Below are 21,780 nucleotides of genomic sequence, written 5' to 3' on the forward strand. Positions count from 1 at the left end.
GTCAGCATCAAGGCTGGCAGAGCTCTCTGTCAGATTTAGGTTTTTGCTAACACAAATTTTATTCTCTGAAGAAAATACATGGTTTTGGGCTTGTCTGTCTTTCCCACTGACATCTCTGTGGGCCAGACTTCTTTTTTTTGTTTTCCAAAAATGGAAATATTTTGCCTGAAAAACCTTCATCCAGACTTCTCAATGGAGAAGACGCCATCTCCCACTCACAAGAGTCATTGCCGGTGAGGGGAAGCTATCTTGGGCCCAGCTCTCCTGTTCCTCAACCCAGTCTGCACCACCCAGGGTGGGAAGGACATTGCTGATGCAAAATGTTGAGGCAGCTCAAAGCGTGGGCTAAACTGAATATCGTTGTCCAGAGGACAAAAGGAAAATCCTGGTCCTTGCAGTTGCGGTGTTCAATGGGACCTGGGCTGCAGCTGCTCACGGCTTTGCCCAAGCTGTGCCTGCTGGGCTTGTCTGTGGGATTTTCTAAGTGTTTTAGGTCTAAACAGAAAAAGCAGGCAGTACTGAGAAATGGGAAATCTGATTGTGGGATGAGAGCTCAGCAGGACGCAGGGGAGGTTTGCCTCACGCCTGAGCAGGTTGGGATGTATTTGAAATATGTGAGTAACACAGCCAGAAGGAAGTCCTGGTGTGCAGGGTCTGGGCTCTGGGGCATGGGGTTTCCTTCTCCAGTGCAGGTACAGGTCAGGGAAGTTCACTTTCTCCCACAGTGTTATGCTTGGCTGGAAGAATTTTTTTTTTTTTTTTTTTGCAGAGGATGACAATACCCGATACTGCATCACCAGCTTATTAGAAGTGATGAATGGATCTTTGAAGGGATTTATTTTCTTTCCGGTCTGCATAAATACATCCCTTTTGTGGCAAAGCCACAGCCACCCGGCCTGAATTTTATGTCACCACATTCTGCCATGGCAAGAAAAGAAATTATTTTTTTTCCCTTGTTTTTTTTAATGTCATATGATCATGGAAAGAAGATCAGAAACAGTGCTCACATAGGCCTAGAAACCAGCTTCACTGCCCCCCTGAGGCCTTCACTCAGTCTGCTGAGCCTTATTTCCAACTCCGTTAGAGCTTTTCCTACCTCTCTGGAGTGCTCTACGGTACAGGTAAATAGTACGCATTGCTCAGGATCAGGGCTGGCAGTCAGACTGTACCTCAGGCTCAGTCCCGAGTCCCCGTAAGCATCCTCTGCAGTCACACACCCTCCCCGCTGTTGCTCCTTTCTGTTCTCTCAGGGGTCAGCCGTTTCTCAAATGATAAAATCCAACTAAACTCAAATTTTTCTCTCTGTGCCTTGCTAACACTGTTCCCCACACTGGAGGACCTGTGAGGCTCAGCAGCCTGTTTCATGGCAAGGCAAACCACTCCAATTAGGTACCAGGGGATAACCTGCAGCCGTTCGGCCTGAGCGTCGCCGTGCACATGTTTTCACTGTACCCAAAAGCCTCTTGCCACACACAATTAAGCAGGCCGAGTGGATGCTACCTGCACTCATTCGTACTCAGGGTCTGGCCCGCTGCTCTCCCGTGCTTTCTGATGGCTCTGTGGCAAGAGGTACAAACACACACACTGGTTTATCTCCCAAAAAGCAGAAAGAGAGGTGGAAATCTGGTACAGCCAAAGCTACCTGCTTCAGTAAAGCTTGTGATACGATTTGACTCTAGAGATCATCAGCTAAAGCCAGAGAAACACAGGATCAGTGTAAGAACCGTGGCTGTAGACAAGCTGACTCCTGGGGACAGGGTGATGGGGATGGCTGATAGGGACAAGGTCTGCACCAGGGCAGGGGGGTTGGTAGCCATCCTGAAAACTTGTTTTGGTCTGATCTCTGAAATGTTTTCACTGCCTCAGGAGACATTGCCAGGACAAAAGAGGAGGGTGTTACACATGGAAACATCCCAGAAGATTAGGAGGAAATTGGAAAGTGCAACATAAAACATAAAAAGAAGGTGCTCCGGGCGCCTGAGCAGGGATCCCCTGGAGAGACCAGGATGGAGCAGGTATCCACACTGCAACCATGAAGGACCCCACGTTGGAGCAGGTGGATTTTTCCCAAAGGACTGTGGCACATGGAGACCTCACACTGGAGAGGGGAAGAGCGTGCAGAGAAAGGAGTGGCAGGGAGGAGCAATTATGGACTGATCACAGCCCCCATTCCTTATCCCCCTGCACCACTGAGGGTGGGGAAAGAAGGCAGAAGAGTTGGGTTTGAAGGAATGAAGTTGAGCCTGGAAAGAAAGGAGGGTAAGGGGAAGGTGTTTTAGTTTTTGTCTTTGTTTCTGATTGTCCAACTGTATTTTAACTGTCAATAAATTAAATTAATGCTTGCCCATGACAGTAAGTCATCTTCCTGTCTTTATCATGTCCCATAAGCTTTTTAGTCTTATTTTCTCACCCTGTCCTGTTGAGGAGCAGAATGAAAGAGCGACTGGGTGAGTGTCTGATAGCCAGCCACGGTCAACCCACCGCATTCCCCTCTCTTCTTTTTTTTTTCCTTTGGTGGAGCTGTCAGTTCTTTGGAGAGTCAACAAGTTTGGCAGGGCATCTGGCAGCCACTTGGGAGGAAGGAGCACATGCAGGCCTTTAAAGGACAGGAGGGTCTCTGCTCCTTTTCACCCAGGCTGTAAATTGCTGCTCCCTGCCTGGGCTGCCCATGCCATGGCTGCCTGGGAGGGCACACGGCTTCTTCTCGTAACAGCCGCCAGTGGCAGTTGCTCCTCTGTGTCTCTGGTTTTTTGCAAGCGTTCCCTGGAAGTATGTTGTCTCTCCTAAGTGGTTCAGTGAAGACACCACTTTCAAGTGCTCCCTCCTTGCCTAACAAACAGATTTATTCACCCTCGGCAGGTCTGTCCTCACAGCATCTCATCATGAGTCATCCCAACGCTGGGACCAGTGAAAGCTATCATGCATTGCAGCCCACACGTTTTCCTTGATGTGCTGTCTTTCTTTAGTCAAAGAATTACCCACTGCTCCTGGGGCAACAGCCTGAGCTTATTGTACTCAATTCCTTTTTTAAAAAACAAAAACCAACCCACATTAAAGGGTTCTATTTGCTTGAGGGTACTGCACTATCCCCCCTACAGATAGGAGTAAGAGGATGACGGGCACACCGCCAGCCACCCTGCCTTCCACAGGCCGCCCTGCAGAGATGACTCAAGAGAGCAAAAACACCCTTGCCTTGTGAAAAAGAAGTTCCCCTTGACCTTTTTTTTTGGCAGGCAGAGGCAGGCTGCCTGTAAGGCTGGCTCAGATGGCATGGTGCTGCCTGGGCGTTGCTAGTGCAGCTGAGTACCTCGCTTGCCAGTGTTCACCTTACTGCACGATGCACAAAGGCTGATCTACTGTGCCCGTACTTTCTGTTAAGGGCAGATCAGGGATTGCACTCCACACCTAGCAGCTTCCCTGTTCTGTTCCAAGCCAACCATAACAGTCTTGGGTGCAGTAAAACTTCAACCATCAGCGCCCATGAGAGCCTGCAGACACCAGCTGTCCGGGGACGTGAGTTTGGGTGAGCCGTGCCCACAAATGCTGGCTTCTTGAGTGGGCTTCTCCTTCCCTGAGGCTTCCAGTCTCCCCATTTCCTCTCAGAAGTCCAATAGGTAATGCCCAAAAGAGAAGATAACTCCTGGCTGTTGCCTGGTAACTGCAGGTGTAGCATCCCACTCTCTTTAGGCAACACCAGCAAAAAGAGTTGTGGCTATCAAAAAGAGCAAGTTATTTTCTTTGTCTTCTTTTTGGAAAGCTACCTTGGTCCAGTTGACTACAAATCCTATTACAGCATGAGGGTCCTAACTAGGATTTGAATGGTACAGTACCTTAATAATGGTGTAAAAAAATGTAACATCATGTTCAAAGGCCCTTTAGCGTGAGAAAGCACTTCTTGGTAGGGAGAGAGCAAGGGGAACACGACTGTGCATACCCCTATCCTCTCCCTGGTCAGAGTTTATTCCATGTCAGCACTGCGGTGTTATTCTCCTGTTTCTGTACCCGTTCCTGCTCCAGAGTTGCCATCATTTGAATTTTCATATTAATTTTTCTAATGCGTATAAAGCAGGAGAAGAGAGCAGCAAAATGACCCTGCCAGTGATCTCTGCTGTCAGTCCCCTCTGAAATATTACCCCCAGTGTTCCTCCAGTGCCAGCTGGCTGCAGAGACCCCCAAGGGGAATGGATTTAATGGTGTCATTAGGCAGCTCCTGAGGCAGCCAGCACTGCCCGAGCTCCTGGGAGTGTAAATGCTCTCTATGCCTCTCTCAATTTCTGCAGCCACATGGAAGAGCTTTTTTTTTTTTTTCTTTTCCCCTGAAGGTTATTTGTAGCATGACAAATGCCCTCTTGAATCAGATTAATGGGCCATCTCGGCCGCCCAGCATCTCAGCTCTGACAGTGCCAGCGGGAGATGCCGTTTAAGGTGAGCGTGCGAGCCCAGCTACGAGTGCTCCTTCCTCCTCACTCCCCCCACCTTCCAGGCACTGTATCTGGGCTGTTAGAGGGTACGTCCTTGCCCAATCCCTTTGGTATATATTTATGGACCTGTTGTTGGTGAATTTTTCTAGGCCCTTTTTTTTGGACCTGATGATCCTGTCTGCCTGCCGAGCTCCTGAGGCAGGGAGTGCAAGCTGACTGCCTGGGGTGTAAAGATGCACTCGCTTTTCCCCGTCTGGGACTGATGGCTCCTGAGGTTCAGCAGGTGCCCTCAAACTCTGGCTGTGCACGAGGTGGGGGATAATGCTCTGCATCCAGCATCACGACTTTGTAAACCTTGGGTCACACTCCCCACCCCAAGGCCTCTCGGAATGATGCCTTCTTTGCTTTTTCCAAGCGGCTGATGAGCTCTTTATGTTCCCTACAATGGGGAAGGTTGTTGGCTTCTTCGTGTTAGGAGATCATGTTGCTAATGTGTGGGATGTATAAATGCATTTTTTAGGAGGTTAAGAATAGGATCCTGAAATGCCGGTATCTTAAGTTGTGCAAATTACCACATTTGGTTTTGTGTCTGTCTCCTTACTGAGGTTTCCGTAAGTTGGCACATGCGACTATTTCTGGTTTACTTCTATATTAATTTTGAGTAACAGTGCATTAGTCTGAAACTCTTCCTCTAATGAACTGAGCAGCAGAATGTGAATGTTTTAGACAGACTTTATTTTCCAGCAGTGTTTTGATCTGCTCAATTGAAACAAGAACTTCTTCTCCCCATCCCTCTTTCTCCCCACCTACAAAGCACACTGTTGGGTGTATGGTTTGCTCGTGGCTCATTCAAGGACAGGTACCAGCAGGCAAAATAATTTTGTAATACAAAGCAAAATTGTTGAGGATCATCAGCTAGCTGGGATGTCTTGGGAACAGCAAGTCAATCTCAGTGGTTTCTTCTTCACTTCAGTTTTTCTCTACAAAGCTACAATCAGGGATCCCTGGGAAGGAGTAAGACCTTTACTGGCATTTCCAGCAGTACACTGATAGTCAGCTTGAACCCTCAGTTTTTGTTTTGATTGCCCCTTCCTCCTACCTTTACATTTTATACCTTTGCAGCACTTCACATCTATTCTTCAAAAGCCAGTACTTCTTTTTCTGAGTCTCTAAAATGCAGCTGCTATTTAGTTACAACTGAGCCATTTCCGAGCAAGCCAGAGCCTGTGATGCACCATGCCTGCAAATAGCTAGCACAGAGGCTCTGCCTGCCTGGGAGAGTTTCGGATCTAATCTCTCTGTGGCACCCAGTCCTGAACGGGGCGGGGTGGGGAACACATGAATCTGTCTTCCCTGACTCACCCCAGATGCTCTGTCTCCTCATCCACTGAGTGAGCGTGGGACGGCTGGCCTCCTAACTCACATCCCAGACCTTGTGTGCTACCGTTTCTCCTGTGGTGCGATAAGCAGCATCCGCACACCAGCTGCCTAATTAATCGTTTGTAGCATGGAGGTGAAGGTGGTGTCTTACGGTCAGAAGGTTAGGTAATTTGATAATCTTGCTCCCAATTTTGAACCAGAGCCCTTGTTGTAGAGTTAGTGACCCCTTCAGTTAGCATCCTTAATTACTCCACTTCATCTTGCCTCATTTTAAGTGTCTATCCATCATGCAGCTGTGGAAACACTTACAGAGTCGGTCCCTAAGACCCATGATGGTCAACGGAGATGCCACTTAGAAGCAGATGCCTATGCTGTAGACAGATAAAAGGAAGCAAGAGGAACCCAGAGTCCAGAGAGACGATTTTCTCCAATTCAGGCCAAGGCTATAGTTCCCTGAATGGGATTTTTGTCATTTGTACTGCCACAAGAGGTATTTGTAACAGCTGCAACCCCTCCATCCTACCACGCTATCTCTCTCCTCTCTCATTTCAGTCAATGTTGACTTAGTCTGGCATGTAATTCCTGTGACCAAATGTGTAAATTTGGGGTTGAGATAATTTGCTTGACTCCACTGACTGTCTCTCTGCTGCCTGTACTGCATAGTGTAAAAGCATCGACAGACTGCACAGCCTGCAGTCTCATGGCTGGGATAGCAGTAGGACTTAGTGCAGCTTTTGCTTTTTCGTGATGTGTCTGGTGAATTCAGAGATTGACCCCGTACGCTTGTTAGATGGGGAAAGTAGATATCAAGAGCAAACTCAGGGCAGTCCAAAGGGTAAAGAAATCTATAATTGTTTGTAAGGCAAAAGCAAATCTATATTCCTGCTGAGATGACTTAGGTTCAACTACTTTTAGCTTGTTCCAGATTCAAGAAGGGAATAGCTGAAAAATCACTTGGCACTTTGAGCACAGTGCTAACATTTCTCACCGAGTGGGAAGGAGGGGGAGAATTGACAGGAGAGGAAGACAGGAAAGACTGACTGCGTCTCACACCTGAAAAAGAGAAACTGTGTTAGCTTTAGTGGTTTGGTTAGGAACCATCGTGGAGGGATTTCAAACAACCCCCCCTGAGAGCCTCCATTTCCCCTGTTAACGTGTTTGTATCTCAGAGTGGTTTTGGTGTATGCAGGATAGGTCCCTTTCGGAGGGCTTGAACCTGCAAGATGTGTTTCAAAAGTGCACCAATGCCTGATGGAGATGCAAGGCCCCAAATCACAGAGGGCCAGGGAAGGCGCAATCCAAGTAACCATGCTTGCCCTGTGCTTGTAGATTGAGTGTTACTCAGGAGTGAGAGAGTGGAGTAGGCAAATCTTAGGGGAGCGTGTAGGAAGCTCCCTAAAGGCAGCATGGAGCACCGCAGTCCACTCACAGCCTTGCCTGTGGCCACTCACATTCAGAAGCTGGATGTTTGCCAGGCACCCCCAAGGGTCATGCGGCCCCATGTGTCCCCAGGGCCTTGGTCACAGTCGGGCAGAGGAGTCCAAGGATGGTGGCCACTCAGGAGGAAATGCTGCCATCCTCATCCTTTGGGAAAAAAACAGCCCAGGACAACAGACATCAGGTGTCCTCTCAGTAACGCCACAGGATTAGGGTCCCACCTTCAGCACACAGCCCCTTGCAGGTCACACTGTCGGAACATGAGCAGGGAGGTGGATGGAGAAGCTGGCTTCATGGTGCCACTCAGGGGCAGCAGTAGGAAAGACAGAAATAGAGATTTTCTGGCATTAAGCCTTAAAAGGGAGGTGGTGTGTGTACAAACTCATGTAGCCAGTGACACATTGACAGAAGACAGATGAAAGGACAGCGTGGTACTTTCTAGAAGGGGTGGCAAGTGAGGGAAGCAGGGTTTGTGGGGTCACTTGCCTCCTAAAAGTGTCAGACCGTACATGCAGTCGAATTGTTTAGCCCTGGAGGCTGGATTATAGTTACTCTGAAATAAACACCTTGAACTTGGGTCGTAATGGGGACATGAGACGCCTGAGGACCAAATGCTTTGATCAGCAGATCCACACTTATTGCACTGCATTAATTGCTAAGGTAGGCTGAGCCAGATGTCACATCAGCTTTCTCTTCATCAAAAGCAGCAGCAGCATGACATTTCCTATGCATCTCAGCACTCATTTCCTGCAGAACAGCTTTTATATTTCATGGTTCCCCTGCTCTCCTTTCCAGTTGCTTGAACAGCTCTGTCTAATTCAACCCTGGAAGAACTTGCATTCCTTCTGCAGTATCGAGACTTACGTGCTCCCCACTTTCACGAAGTCCTGAGCTGAACCCTTCCAAGCTGGAAGTGCTATGAAATGAAAAATGTTACATGTTTACAGAGAAAATACCTTGCCTGCTTTTAAGCTAATTAAGACCTTTGCTCACAGATAAAAGGCTAACAGTGCTTATTGAGATCTAATTATTTATTATTGAAGAAGCATTGATTTTGAACCAGTTTCCTTCAGCTAAGTGCCATCAAAACAGATTTTAAAAAAAGGCACTTTCCAAGAGTTTACTGCCTATGCAGTCTGCAGCCAGGTTGGAGGAAAATAATCAGAGTAGACTTGACTTACAAACAAACCCATGAGTTTGTGTTAATGGAGCCAGAGTTTGTTCTTGAGTTGTGTAATAGTCTGCAGCACTATAAAACTGAAGGAAACATTATGCAGTAGCAAAATGTTGAAGACTTTATTGTGTACATTTACAAAGTAGTTTAGTCAAAAGCATATGGAGCCATTTAAAATGCCATTCAGCTAACACTGACTTGCCTACACGGTGTGTATATTTAGTGTTTATTGTAATTATAGGTTCACTGAGCATCTACAAGTCTGTACTCTTCATGTAGTCGACTGTGTGATAGAGGCCTATTTTTGTTATGGCCTTTGGCTTGCAACATTTCTTGAGTTGTGTGTTTAAATTTGAACTTTTAAATATAAAACTCCATGTCCATGAGAATCTTCTGTATTTTATAAAGCTACAGAGCTGTGGACCTCAGAGAGCTCCCAAGTAATTCAAAATAGAAATAGCAGCAGCGTTTTCTGTCTTCCTTCCCAGCCAGCAAGATACATTGATTAGGTGCTGTGTTTGTGTTCTGGCATACTATTGGGGTAAAAAAGAGAGTTTACTGGGGAAAAAGTGAATCTTCATGCTCACTTCTGAGTCTAAACCTCTGACTTTCAGTGTCTTGCCTGCATACAGGCACCGCACTTTGAACAAGTACGTATTTTAGGTATGCTAATTTGGTTAGATTTCTGACACAAAATTGTTTGCTTTCAGGAGGATATTATGGAAGTCTTTGGTTTTTATTTTAAGGGCAATGTTATACTCACAAAAGGGCAACATGATCTTTTGCTCTTTGTCAGTCTCAGCATTAGAGATTTCATTTGGGCTCATGACAGACTGGACTCATCTCACAAGTATCTCACCTTGCTCTTCGACCGCAGCATCACAAGCAGGCTGCGGTCTGCGTGACTGCGGCCGAGCAGTTGGAAGCGAGATGTAAGTATGGCTTCAAGGTCCTGAAATCAAGAGGCAGATAAGAATGCATAGTATGTTCAAATCTCAGGATCTTGCATTGCTCAAGCACATATTTTGAATGCATAGGACTGGCAAGGCTGCAGAATGCTCCTTCTTTCAACTGAACTCGTTACGGCTCTCACATAATCAAAGCCACATGCCAGGGCTTGTGATTTTAGGCAGATCAATAGAAGACTGATGCACATAAAAGCTGTGGGTTTTTTTTTAATGTGCTTGGTTCCCAAGGCTCAGATGAGGTCTTACAGTCAGGATAATTATTGGAAAGCCCTCTAGAGCAAACCAGTAAGAAAAACTGTGGATGTGGGTGTTTATTCCATATCCTCAGGGCTTCAGAGCTCTGTCTCTGCTTCCTCTTAAGTAGGGCAATAAATCCTCCCCGGAAAGTAGGTTTGTATGTCTCCTCCTTCCAGAAACTGTGCAAGGTTTAATCTTCTGCTCATAAAATACAGTTGAGGTTTTTGCCTCTTTTTGGTTTTTGTTACACTGGTTTTTAACATAGAACTCCACAACTTCCCCCATCTGGATGGAAAAAAAAAAACCAACCCAAACCCTCATGACTGCCTTACAGCAAGCTTCTTAGGCTCTTTTTTCTCCCAGACTCAGTTAACTTGATGCTATAAAACGGCACAAGCTGAACAGAATAGCCTCCTCCCAGTGCTGAACAGCCATCTCACTGTGTAGGCAGGCTGCTCTGCTGGGATAAATGGGAAAATGTGTCTGAAACCTCTGCAGCTGAGGACTTGAGCCCTCTTGTGCCCTGTACACTGAGGAAGACTCCCACCACAGGGCTTGTTACTAGAAAATAGTGATGGACTCAAGTTACCCAAGTTGGTATGTGGGCATGGGGCTGAGCCCACACTTTAGGAAAGACAGGAAGGAAAATCTCGGCTTCCTTGGCACATTTACCTGCAGCATGATGGTGAGGGAGTGCCCGGTCTCATCGCTTCCTTGTACCTCTTCTGTCCCAGGAGCAGTGGTGTGAAATCACAGGCATCTTCCCAGAACGGGATTTACACGGCTTTGCTGCAAGGGCAGAAAGGACTTACAAGCCATCAGAGTGTAGCTTGGGGTGGCAACACGAGTGAGTGAGGCATGGAAGCTCACTGAACTTGAGTCCATTCCCTCATTATCTGAGGCTCTGTGTACATAGGCTGGTCTGCTGTTACTGTATTACACTCAGCAGTCCAGAAAATTTCTAATTGAACATAGTTTTTTAATGTGGCATTACAGAGAGAAGTCCAAAATACCATTTACCCACCTGCCACAGTACTGAGACTACTTTTCTGTCTGGAGTTCAGATTTGAAAGCTGAAGCCACCTTCAATCTGCATTTACATTGTTTAGCTTAACTGTGAGCTCAGGAGCAACTTCAACTAGAATCGTACCAAATCTCAATTCCTTAATATTGCCAGGAGGCTAGAGAAGCTGAGAGCTCAGAGGAATCAGCAAAATCATAATTTTGATTTGCATGATATTGTTTAGCCATTATGTTTAAGCATTATATTATTTGATCAAAGTCATGCTCAGAATGACGATTCAGTATGTTGGTGGAACGGGTATATGTTCAGCCCAATTAAAAAGAGTTTATTCCCAGACATGTCACTTGCCTAAAAATCACTGGGTTTTACTCTAATGATTCTGTGTCACAAATGTGATTCTGTATTAAAAATGTCAATATAGGCCAAAGGCAGTAGCAGTTATCTTGGCTAGACACACTCTGCTGTGGCATTTCCATCATAAGGAGGGCCTGTATGCTGGCATCCCATCAAAGCCCCACCTTGCACTGTCTTGTTCTAGACATGCCTATCTGGACCAGGTGCTGTGGATGTTAAATGTTCTCTGAGGTTTGCACCATATGCTCAGTCACTAGCGACTTTCAGGGAGTCCTGGCAAAGTGAGACCCCTGGGGAAGAACACAGTGGATATCTAGGAATCCCTTACACCCTTCCTCAGCCTTCCATTTTTGGTGACCATGGGAAGTGGGATGCTGGGCTTAGGTAGACCTTCACTCTGACACTGTGTATCCATTTGTGTGTTTCTGCTATTCCTTACTCTCTTTTCTCCTCTCAGCTGGCTTAGGAGAGCCTTGGTCATGCCAGTACTATGCAGTGCAAATCAGACTTTTTTTCTCTCTACTTTGAGCTTCCATTGGTGGGTCCTACACCCTTTGGAAGGTGTCCTCTGATCCCTGCTTATGGCACTGATTATGTATTGAAGCAGGTCACGGTGGGGCTGGTTGTTTTCTGGATAAACTGCAGATCATAAGCAGGATTGGGATCATGGATGAAATCTTTTTGTGGCTCCAGGTGTCTCCTTCTCTCAGAAAAGGCTGAGAGTTGCTCCACTCTTTGTGGGCCCATGGACCTTTATTGTGCCCCAGTGCCAACAGATTTGCTAGAGGATGCCCCGACACCCTCCCCGGGCCAGGCAGAACTGGGGCTGCAGGGCTGTCCTTGGCAGGCTGCAGAAGGAGGCCTGGCCTCCCTCCTCAAGGGAAAGCAGCTCTGCTGTGCTGCCTGTAACCATGTGAAACTTAGGCTTGCAAAGCAAAGGCTGTTAACTGCTAAACTCTTTCGGCTACTGAATTTTGGCAGCCCGCAGACTTTCACAGCAGATTTTCTAGCAACCCTATTGCCAAAACCAGCCTAGTGCCTTCGGGATGCAGGCTTTCTGTACCAGAAAAAAATAAAAGACAAACTGTATTACAGCACTCTGGATAGGTAATGGATACAAATGATATTTCAAAAAAAGACTAGGCTAATTGCAGCTCCGTCTTTCGTTGCTCATTGTGTTAGCTCTGGAGAGGCTTTATTCTCTTGCAAATAAGGAGTTTCTAATGATCATACATGCAAGGCAGGTGATGATCATCTTTTGTAGTGCTGTGCCAGAGAGCACTGGCAGCAGAGCACGGGCTCTGCCGTAACTCCCCAGCTGCTGAAGCCAGTGTGGCCCTGGCTCAGCTCCCCAGGTCCGGCCCTGACAGTGCCAATAAGCCGGCTCCCTCCAGGTGGTCGCTGGGCACCATGCATGTAAGACCTGGCGTAGGATTCCAGTCCTCACTACTGCTGATAGGATTTTGTAACCTCAAACTTATTGTTACTGGGCTGGATCTCAGCCAGCCTAAAATGTTGGTGCATCCCTGTGCTGCCTGAACATTACAGACACCCTCCCCCCCAGCACAGGCCATTAATGCTCGGGCAAAGGAGCAGCATATCCAACATGGCCGGCGTGGGCCCGCACAGCCACTCGGCAGGCCAAAGCAGAGGGCCCAGTGCGCTCCCTCCAGGCAGTCCTCAGAGGGGTGCCCTGGGCCGGCAGTTTCATCCTAGCCGGGTGAAAATATTTTGTCCGTTTCTCCTGACCCCTCATCCTAATGAAATAGAAGAAAGATCCCACACTTGAAATGCTTCCCAGAACTATAGCCTGAAGTAGTACTTAGGCATAGTAAGATGGAGTCGGTGTGGATGCTTTTCTCCATTGACCTACCTTAGAAAAACTGAGGTACAAACACAGGATACACTAGTTAGGGAGACTCATTCACTAATTCAGTGTCCAAATTCAATTTTAACTAAGAATCTCATCAAAAGGCAGAATATTTTATTACCTCTGTATAAATCCTAATACTTATATTTGGAACTTTACAAGGTTTTTCTGTATAGTCAGCCAAATAAATTTGCAAGGACTGTAGAAAGCTGCAGAGAAGATTTAGTGCTTACTCCTAGGAATAAGGTGGAAGAGAGAATTACTGGGAAGCAGCAAGAGAGAAGAGCCATCTTGGCCTGACCGAACTGAGACCCTTGCTTTCTGAGTGGTGGAAAAACTGCAGAGGAATGCCGCCAGGATGCTGCACACAGCATTATTTGTAATCTGTTCTCATATATCATTAGGATATTTTCAATCTTGCTGCCTTGAGGCATTTTAACAGTAGCTTACCCACCACCCACAAAATCCATTAGTTTAAACAGTAAAAATGAGCCGTTTGGCCACACAGCGATGGCCCTAAAATTGCTTTGGTAAGTGCAGATATAATGAGGACGGAGACTTTGGAGCTGTGCGAGGATCATGACAGACCTAATAGAAAATACAGCTGCTGTGAGCTGTTCTCCATAAGGGCAACACCAGGCCCCAGTTTGTTTTTACTAGATCCCCCTGTACCTGGAGAACCAAATTTAGCAAGAGGTAGGTACTGACTGCAGAGCGCGGCACATGTACGCATGTATGTTTTTTAGGGAGGGTCTTCTAGCATGTGTCTGATAATGTTTGCCTTGCATCCAGTACTTGCTAATCCGAGTGGGTCTGTGAAAACCAACCAAGAGTGGTGGACCACCAGCAAGGTGTGCAAGTGGCCAAGAAGGCTGGGACTAGCCCTCACCCCTGCCCGGCACCGCGCCACCTCGCCAGGGACCACCCTCACCAACTCCACTGATGGACCTGTGGCCTAAGTGCTTCTTAACCCCATTCTGTCAAAATGACTCAGGATAGAAAACTTTCTCTATAGAAAGTATCAACTCAACACACAAGGATATTTTAATTTTATTTATTTTCCCCCTCCAGCAGTAATTTCCTCAGGGCCGGGGAATGGAATTTTGTTTCCAGCCCACAACTGCATGCAACCGCCCCGCTTGGTTTATTGCTGAAAGTGGATGATGCCCCATCAATCCTGCACTTGGAAGCGAGGTGCTTAGCTACCCTCTTCTTGTCAGCTTCTCTACTTTATGATCCTATCAAACTGTTTTTATTCACTCCTAATACAATCTTCTCACAATAAGAAGCTTGCATGGCTACAGACGGACAGGAGGCTGCTGCTGTTACCTGGGAACTGTGATAAATTGCTAGGCAGCTTTCGCGTTTGCAGTGGTGGTGGGAGTGTTTGTCTTGAAGTTTCAGGAACTTTGTTCGTCCCCTGTGCTTTACGTGCCTGTCACGGTGTGTAGTTACTGCCTTTCTTTCAGGAGTGTGCCTGTGTGGAGGGAATCGTAAAAACTAATCACTTAATCAATGCATAAAACTGAGTCATTAATTAACAGTTGGTCCACAAGTAGCAAGAGCAGCACCAGTGTCTCACCGGACAAATAACTCCACACAGGAAGCTTGACTGTCTGGGAATTACTGTTCAAAGTAATTGCATTTTTCTGTAACTAGGATTGCATGGAATTATGGGATTATAAATTGGATTTACTCTAAAGGTCGGTGGCCCTCTATATCTTACAGATTATTCCAGCTTCTCCTAAAAGGAATTTCGATAATGCTCCTTTCATGAGACTGCACTTCCCCTGAGAGTGCGATCTTTTTCTATGACACTGGACATGCACACAGAAGTCTTATATATTCCTTTCTAGGGAGTGTGCCTGCCCTATATACCAAGGCATACACAAACAGACAAAAGCCTAACCCTGAATATTTGTGAAACAAAACATTTTTGGTTCTTGTGGAACAATTTTGGGCCTGAAGGCCTCTGCTCACCACCACCACCACTTGTTCTGGCCTGAACAGTCCATTTTTAAAGCCAGAGATGGTAAATCCTCTGGGGGACGTTCTGCAAATTCTTTATAAAACACCGGTACTCCAGGGCCTGCCAATAACACCAACCACTTCCAGGGCTCTGATCCCTTCTCCTGAATTCTCTTGATATCGTGGAGAGAGCAGAAGGAACAAACACCTGGCTGGTGACAGGCAGTGGGAAACTCCGCAGTTTTTCCTGCTACTGGTTCAGAGTAGCAGGTGCCTCTTCTTCATCCTGCATCCTCGCAGGGGGCTCGCGAAACTACCTGCCCCGGCTGTCCACTTCTGAACGCACATACCTCCTGGTCAGCCGGCCAGCACGGCTGTGTGCCAGGCCAGCAGGCGAATCGGCCAAACAGGTGAGGTTTTGGGGAATGTCGTGATTGGGAGAAGGGATGAGTCAGTGCAACAGGGCTGGAAAGTGTGGTCTTAGCTGAGGTCTAGAGCAACTCCCTCACTCACCTGAGCTGTGCAGCCCTGCTGCAGCCACACTTCATCTCACTGTGGACACAAATGCCGCAGGCAACGCTGGAGAAGAGGCTGCTGTGGCTTGCAGATAAAACGCAAGAAACTTTCCCTGGATATGTATCTTGCTGTCTTTATTCTGCTCCTAGCTCTCCTTCTTCAGTCCTGCTTTGCTTACTGTTTGCTAGGCAGAAACAGTAATTAACTTTCTTTTTCACTCAACATGCACGTAATTGGGTTACTTCATAACCCAATTTTTAGCTCCTCCAACTGATCTCCAAGCTTAGTCTGAGGGGTCCTTGTTACAAGCTGGGTACAGAGGCTGCCTTGAAGATCACCAGGCCCACTCACCTGCTGTGGTCTCGCCTCTCTCGGTAGGTGAGCCCAGGGGTGTGGGTTACTGTGCTTTCCCTTCTCCCTGTGCCGCAGGCGTGCCCCAGAGGCACAGGGGCTGAAGGAAGCTCTCAGCCAGGCTTCCAGCCAGCAATGGGCACCAGAAGGTGCCGGGCTGGGGTTTATGTACCACAACTCATCAACAGCTTCACCCTCTTCCCGCAGCTTTGGGGAAAAAATTACTGGTGGTGCTGTTTTATGCTTCCCGGCCACCCACTCCCACGCCACAGTACTGGGCTGGGTGGGAGGCTCCTCTTTGTGTCCAGCGATGCGGCACGTCGCAGGGCATTGATCTCGCCAGGAAGCTGACAGCAGTGGAGCAGCGCTGGCGAGAGAAGAGCTTGCAAGTTGCTCCTGGGGATGGCTGGGGAGGCAGAAGGTTAGTCATTCACGCCACGCTCCTCTGCACGAGTGAGGGTGGCTGGTTGGCGCAGAAACACACCACCACAACAGGGCTCCTCCAGGAATGTGTTTATTTACATTAAAACACTATTATACAAACTGAAAGAAAAAAAGAAAGAAGGAAAAAAAAAGAGACGATGTCCTAGAGGGGCAGCTATGCCAAAGTTGGCATTTCTCGCTCCCACCCTGTCTCACTGCTGCCTTCCTTCCACTCTGCTCCGACTGCGGATGCCACGATCCTCGTAGGAAAAACCCTTCCCAACCCTCTCTCGGTGTGAACTTCCATGCTTTCTGTTTAAGTGGCCTTCAGAAATCTTTGTTTTCTGCCTCCAAAGAAAACTCTTGCCCAAACGTTTTTTTCTTAATTTATTTATGTAACACAGTGTAGAAAGCTATCAATTCATAAGCAATGGTTCTGTACAATCATCCTGCAGAGGATCCCTGTTAATTTTCGACCAGCAGGCACTTTTTCCCCCCAGAAGTGCTCACAATTAACAGGGATTCTTTTTAATATTTTTTTTTAAGATCAAAAAGATACATGGAAAAGAAAATAAAGTTTACCTTTCAATGCCTAAAGTGTGCACATAAAACAGGCACAAAGAAATGAATGTGTATTCCCATGATTTCTACGTCACTAATACAGCAGGAGCAACAATCTGTACAATAAAATGCAGCTGCAGAGGAAAAGAATTTCAATAACTCATCTGGAATACTTTTTAAAAAATGTTGTTTTACTTTAAAATGCATAGTGATCAGAAAAAAATGCTCAGCAAAGAGAAGCAGCTAAACCCCACAGACACAGAAAGCATCCCCCATCAATTCTTAAAGCATATTTCAATTAGGACTTAATTTTTGTCACAAATCACAAGAATAATATACAACTGGCTAAGGAGCTACATGATAAATAATTGGGAAAGAGAATCTACCCATGCACTAGTTAAATACAGCTAGCCTCTTTACAGTACACAAAAAACATTCATTAATAATGTAGTGTAAAGACTGAAATGTAAAGAGAAAGAGAGAGAAAATACATTACTGATTTTATTAATTCAAGTTCAGGCATCTACTTGTGTTACAGCACAGCTGTCAAAAGGCGAGAATGAGTAAATAATAAAACAGAGTGTTTTTCTTTCTTTCCACATTATTCTGTAACTGAACACCGATGGGCAGTGAAGCAATCATTCTGCTGTCCAACTCATGAGGCTGCTGTGGTGTCCTAGTTCTGCATCTGTTCAAAGAACTTGTAGGTGGGATTTTCATAGCCATTTTGCTGCATCTTGGAAAGGTGGCGCTCCTCTGGTGTCACTGCAGCATCCACCTGCCGCGAGAAGAAACAACCAGGGTCAGATTCTTGCTTAATTCACAGCTTACTCCATGTTTCCCCACTTCACGGCCATCCAACACACTTTGTACCCTCTCCTGTGCATTCAGGCAGAAAGCATCCTCTGAAACACAAGACAGAGTTTGTTTCACTGGGTCTTCCCTGGCCCCCTCCTTTTATTTTCTTTTTTTTTTTTTTCTTTTTTTTTTGACACGGATTAAACTAAGTCGGGTCCCGAGCTTAGTTCAAATCTCATAAGAAAGTCTAAACGGAAGGTGGCTGGGAAGAGATAAGGATACTTCTCCACTAAACAGAGCATTAAATCTAGTACCTGGAGGCTCTAACATTGTCTGAAGAGACAACTGTCTCTGAAAACACTTCTCTCCAAGTTATGCAGGACTGCAAGTGGCCTCATGAACAAAATCAACACCCAGCAATAAATGAGAAGCCAGCAAACAGATTTAAGGAGCAACTTGCAAGAGATGGCCCTTCCAGCATGGACCGTCATGGTTCACTTTCTGGATAGAATAATACACAGGAGAAGATAAAGCAACAGGAACAATTCTGCAACTCTTTTTTTTTTGGCTGCAGGATTTCAAAACCAACTGTCCAAACTCAGCAGTACCAGCTTTGTTTTTTTTTGTTGTCTGGCTGAGGAAGCACGCAGCTCCACAAACAAAAAAAAGGGGATATATTTTGCATCTTCCCACTAGTCCCCCATTATTACTGTTTTTTCCTCCTAGGATACATATCAGTATCTGCACTTAGGATCAACTGGATCTCAAAAGAAAAGAAGCAGCTCACTAAAAAGCTGAAGGAAGCGGCTTGAGGTTGCCTTCTGTCTATATTGTGCTCTCAGATCTGCGGCAGATGCTGTGGTCTCAAGACCAAGAAAAATTAATTGGAAAAAATAAAATGAAGGTATCAAGGAAACGCCAGAATAACCAGGTACAAGGTGAGCAAAAAATCCCATTACACTTACAGAAACAGAACTTCTTTGGCTCCAAGGTCAAGTTTGGTTCAATTCAGTGACAAAAAGCTTGACGTGTCTGCACTAGTTTAAGTATTTTTACTTAACAAAAATTGACCTTTCTTGATTACTTGGAAGACAGGCATAAAGACAGCTCAGTCGAGACTTTTCCGTTGAATACCTGTGGCTCCACAAATTATTTTCTTCCTTCACTGAACATTACAGAAATCTAATAGTCCATCAAATTAGAGAGGGCAAGAACAATCTCTAAATGTTAATTAGGTATTTTACCACTGCTGTATGAGCTCCGTAGCTGCTGTGTATTCAAACCCTACCGTATCCGGGCTACCTTGCTAACCACTAAGAAAGGCTGCTTGTCAGCTATTTCATTTGCTATCTGTTACCTCTAGTGTTTGACAGCTCTTAAAAGAGAAGGTAAAAAATGAATTTTACATCATAAAAAATTTAGTATCAGGAATGTTTCTAAAACTGTACACTAAAGTATTAGATATGAACATTTTCCTGTGCATTCCTCTAAGTAGTGACCTTTAGGAAGAACATTTAATTTTAGCATTAAAACAACCGATAACAGAAAGTGTATTCTCTCAAGAAGCCTTCTAAGAAGCAAGCTAACTTACTCTGAAAAGCAAAGGAGAAGTACTTATGTCTGCTACTAATTTTAAACCTACTCTACAATACTGGAAATAACTCAGCTTAGTGAGGACAGACTGTGACCTTCGGTGAGTTGTTACCTCATATCCTGGAGAAAGAGTAAAGGTATGTTCTTCCACGCCTGGGGCAAATGCAGACTGCTCAGCTTATTTTTGCAGCAATTCATTTATTTTGGTAGGTTATACCACAGGACCACCTTTCCCCACAGTACCATGAGAAAATGGCTCCTCTCAGAGCCATCTTCTGTCTTGATGTTATTTTATTTGTTACTTAAGAGAAGAAATGGTTCTGTGTGGCACGTGTATTGGACTGCTCAGATGAACTGCTAACCCCAAACGTGATCCATTTTCATACCTGTGCACCTTCTAAAGCTCCTCACCCATGTTCCAACTCTCAAACTGCAGTTTCAATCAACACTATCTTCCATCAAATAATTTTCTTGCGCAATAATTGCACATTTTTGTGAAATATCCAACTTCAAGGGTCACATACCGCTTTTGCTCACAAGCTATTGAGAAACTCTCCATAGCTGGGAGTCCCAAACACTCCAGTAAGTCCCTGACTCCTGCTGGCAGGGAACGGGATGCCAGGGAGAAAAGATCACTGGGCTGAGGTGACACGGTGCTCCCTGTGTTTCTGATTCCGCAATGTAATTTGGCCTTTTTTTTTCTGATAAAATACTGCCATTCGAAGACTGGCTCACTCTTTTTAAGTTAGATTTGTATGGAATAATTCTCTTATGCAACAAACCCAAAATACATCTATTTCTTCACCTCCTGTGACATGCTCTCAGGCAGTGAGATCCTGTTTAGAGATGGCACTCTTGCTTTAAGCTGCTCTTTCCAAAATTCCCTTGTTTTAGAAACTGGGGAGGGGGGAACAGCGTTTTTCTTTCCCTGCCCACCTCTGTCTCCAAAAGTGACAAAAGAAATCTTTTCTTTTCTTCTGAAGGACACAAGCTTCCCCTGGCCAGCCCAAGCAAGCGGCAAGTGCTCTGCTTGGCTGTCAACAATCATTTTGATTCACCCAGGACAGGAGAACTGCTGGGAATTTCACAGCCTGTCTCCTCTTCCACCCCTACACCCAAATCCCCAAGACATTTCTGTACAACAACGTTCTCAGCAGCCAGCATACAACTGTGCACTCGCATTTTAAAGACTCGTCTGTGTCTGCTGCTCAAGTCTCACCTACACCCAGCAGAAATGGCAGCAGCAGGGGTGGGTTGCTTCCTGCTGCTTTACCTGTCCTTTCTCCAGGGGTTGCCAACTTCTCCCTCCACAAGGAGACACCACCTATATCCATATGCAGTGAATCCACTTCTGGCAATTCCTTGATGCTACTGCTGCTTGGCAGAGCACTTACTTTCGATGCACATCATCAGCGTAACAGCAGTAGGGCCTAATACATCCATTCCATATAGGTTTTGTACAAACATGTAAAAGGCCTAATCTCTGCCCTGAGGACCACGCAAATTTAACAGCGTTAACTATTTCCATTGTGACAATGTCGCCACATGCCATTTGCTGCTGCTAAAGTTGTCACTAACATGGCTGCGAAGGGAAGAGAAGAATAAAGCAGGGAAAATGGCAGATGTCCCTGTAGCCTTTTCAGCACTGGCCGAAAATAAGAAAACAAAGGAAGTGCAGAGGAAAAGCCACCCTTCCTTTCATTGTTGAAGGGACTGCCGTAGCACCAGGTCAGCCCTGGTTCTTGTGCACAATAACACCACACTAGTGGAGTATCTGGTACTTCTCCAAATCAAGAAATGAGAGCCTAACAATTCACAACTAAACCCACCCACCGATTCTCTTCCAGCATGAAATTAAAGCACAGTATGAAGCTCTGGGGTTGAAGGATCAGGGATCTCCGTGTATCAATACATGCCTGAGAGCACCTTCCTTTCTAGGAGGCTACCCCTACTAGGCTGGGATGCAAAGGAGGGGCATGCCAGATCCTGTGCTGTAATTCTTCATATTTAAGCTCCAGACACTGTATTGAACCCTGTCACCCGTTTTAGCTTAAGCCTCCCACTCAGCACTTCTTATTCAGGACTAGGAGATGTGATAAGTACACAGCATAATCTGCTTGTGGGAAAGAAACGAGGTAAGACAATAACACAAATAAAAAAGAATCAAAGAAAGTGCAAAGCAGAAGAGACTAAAGAATTGGTGAGGAACTAGAGAAACTTGGAAGAAAATCAGGGAGGAGAAAGATTAGGAAAAAAAAAAATGAGTAAGGACAGTAAAATCAGACTGAATTTTTAACACCCTTGCACAATATTCCATATTATAAAGTCTCACTTTGATAAAACTAGTTTATAGTGGAAGTCCATTAACCTCTAAAATATGGCATTTAGAGATCAAAGGGATTTATTAAGGCTCCTACTTGGAGTCTAATGTAATTTTTTTTTTTCTTTTCAATTTCCCCTTCAGCCTTTACAATGACTAGTGCTGGTACTTCCTCTCCTTCCTGTAGCTGTCTGCTGCAGGGTAATGCATCTCACTGCCAACCTGCGCGAACTATCGTTCATCCTGAATGTCTTCTCTTCTACTCACTTTTACCTGTTTCAGCTCTGACAAACTCTTCCTCTCATTCCTTGTAACCTCTGTCCTAGGTATTGCTCTGCCAAATGACATGCCTTGAACCCGATTATCTCCTTGTCAGTAAATCCCT

General features: G+C 45.7%; 1 protein-coding gene across 2 annotated transcripts in view; it reads right to left on the reverse strand.

Annotated features, from left to right (window-relative positions):
• Positions 1 to 16,198: 16,198 nt before the first annotated feature.
• Positions 16,199 to 21,780, reverse strand: part of APP (amyloid beta precursor protein) — a 225,569-nt gene continuing 219,987 nt past the window's right edge. For both annotated transcript variants that reach the window (XM_086764185.1, XM_086764178.1), the window contains one exon: positions 16,199 to 17,462. In XM_086764185.1, coding sequence (XP_086620311.1) covers positions 17,361 to 17,462 — 102 coding nt within the window. In that variant the 3' untranslated portion in view covers positions 16,199 to 17,360. The remainder of the gene's footprint in view (positions 17,463 to 21,780) is intronic.

Source organism: Chlamydotis macqueenii, chromosome 1 (genome assembly GCF_036417535.1).
Source record: "Chlamydotis macqueenii isolate bChlMac1 chromosome 1, bChlMac1.mat, whole genome shotgun sequence".
Taxonomy (NCBI): domain Eukaryota; kingdom Metazoa; phylum Chordata; class Aves; order Otidiformes; family Otididae; genus Chlamydotis; species Chlamydotis macqueenii.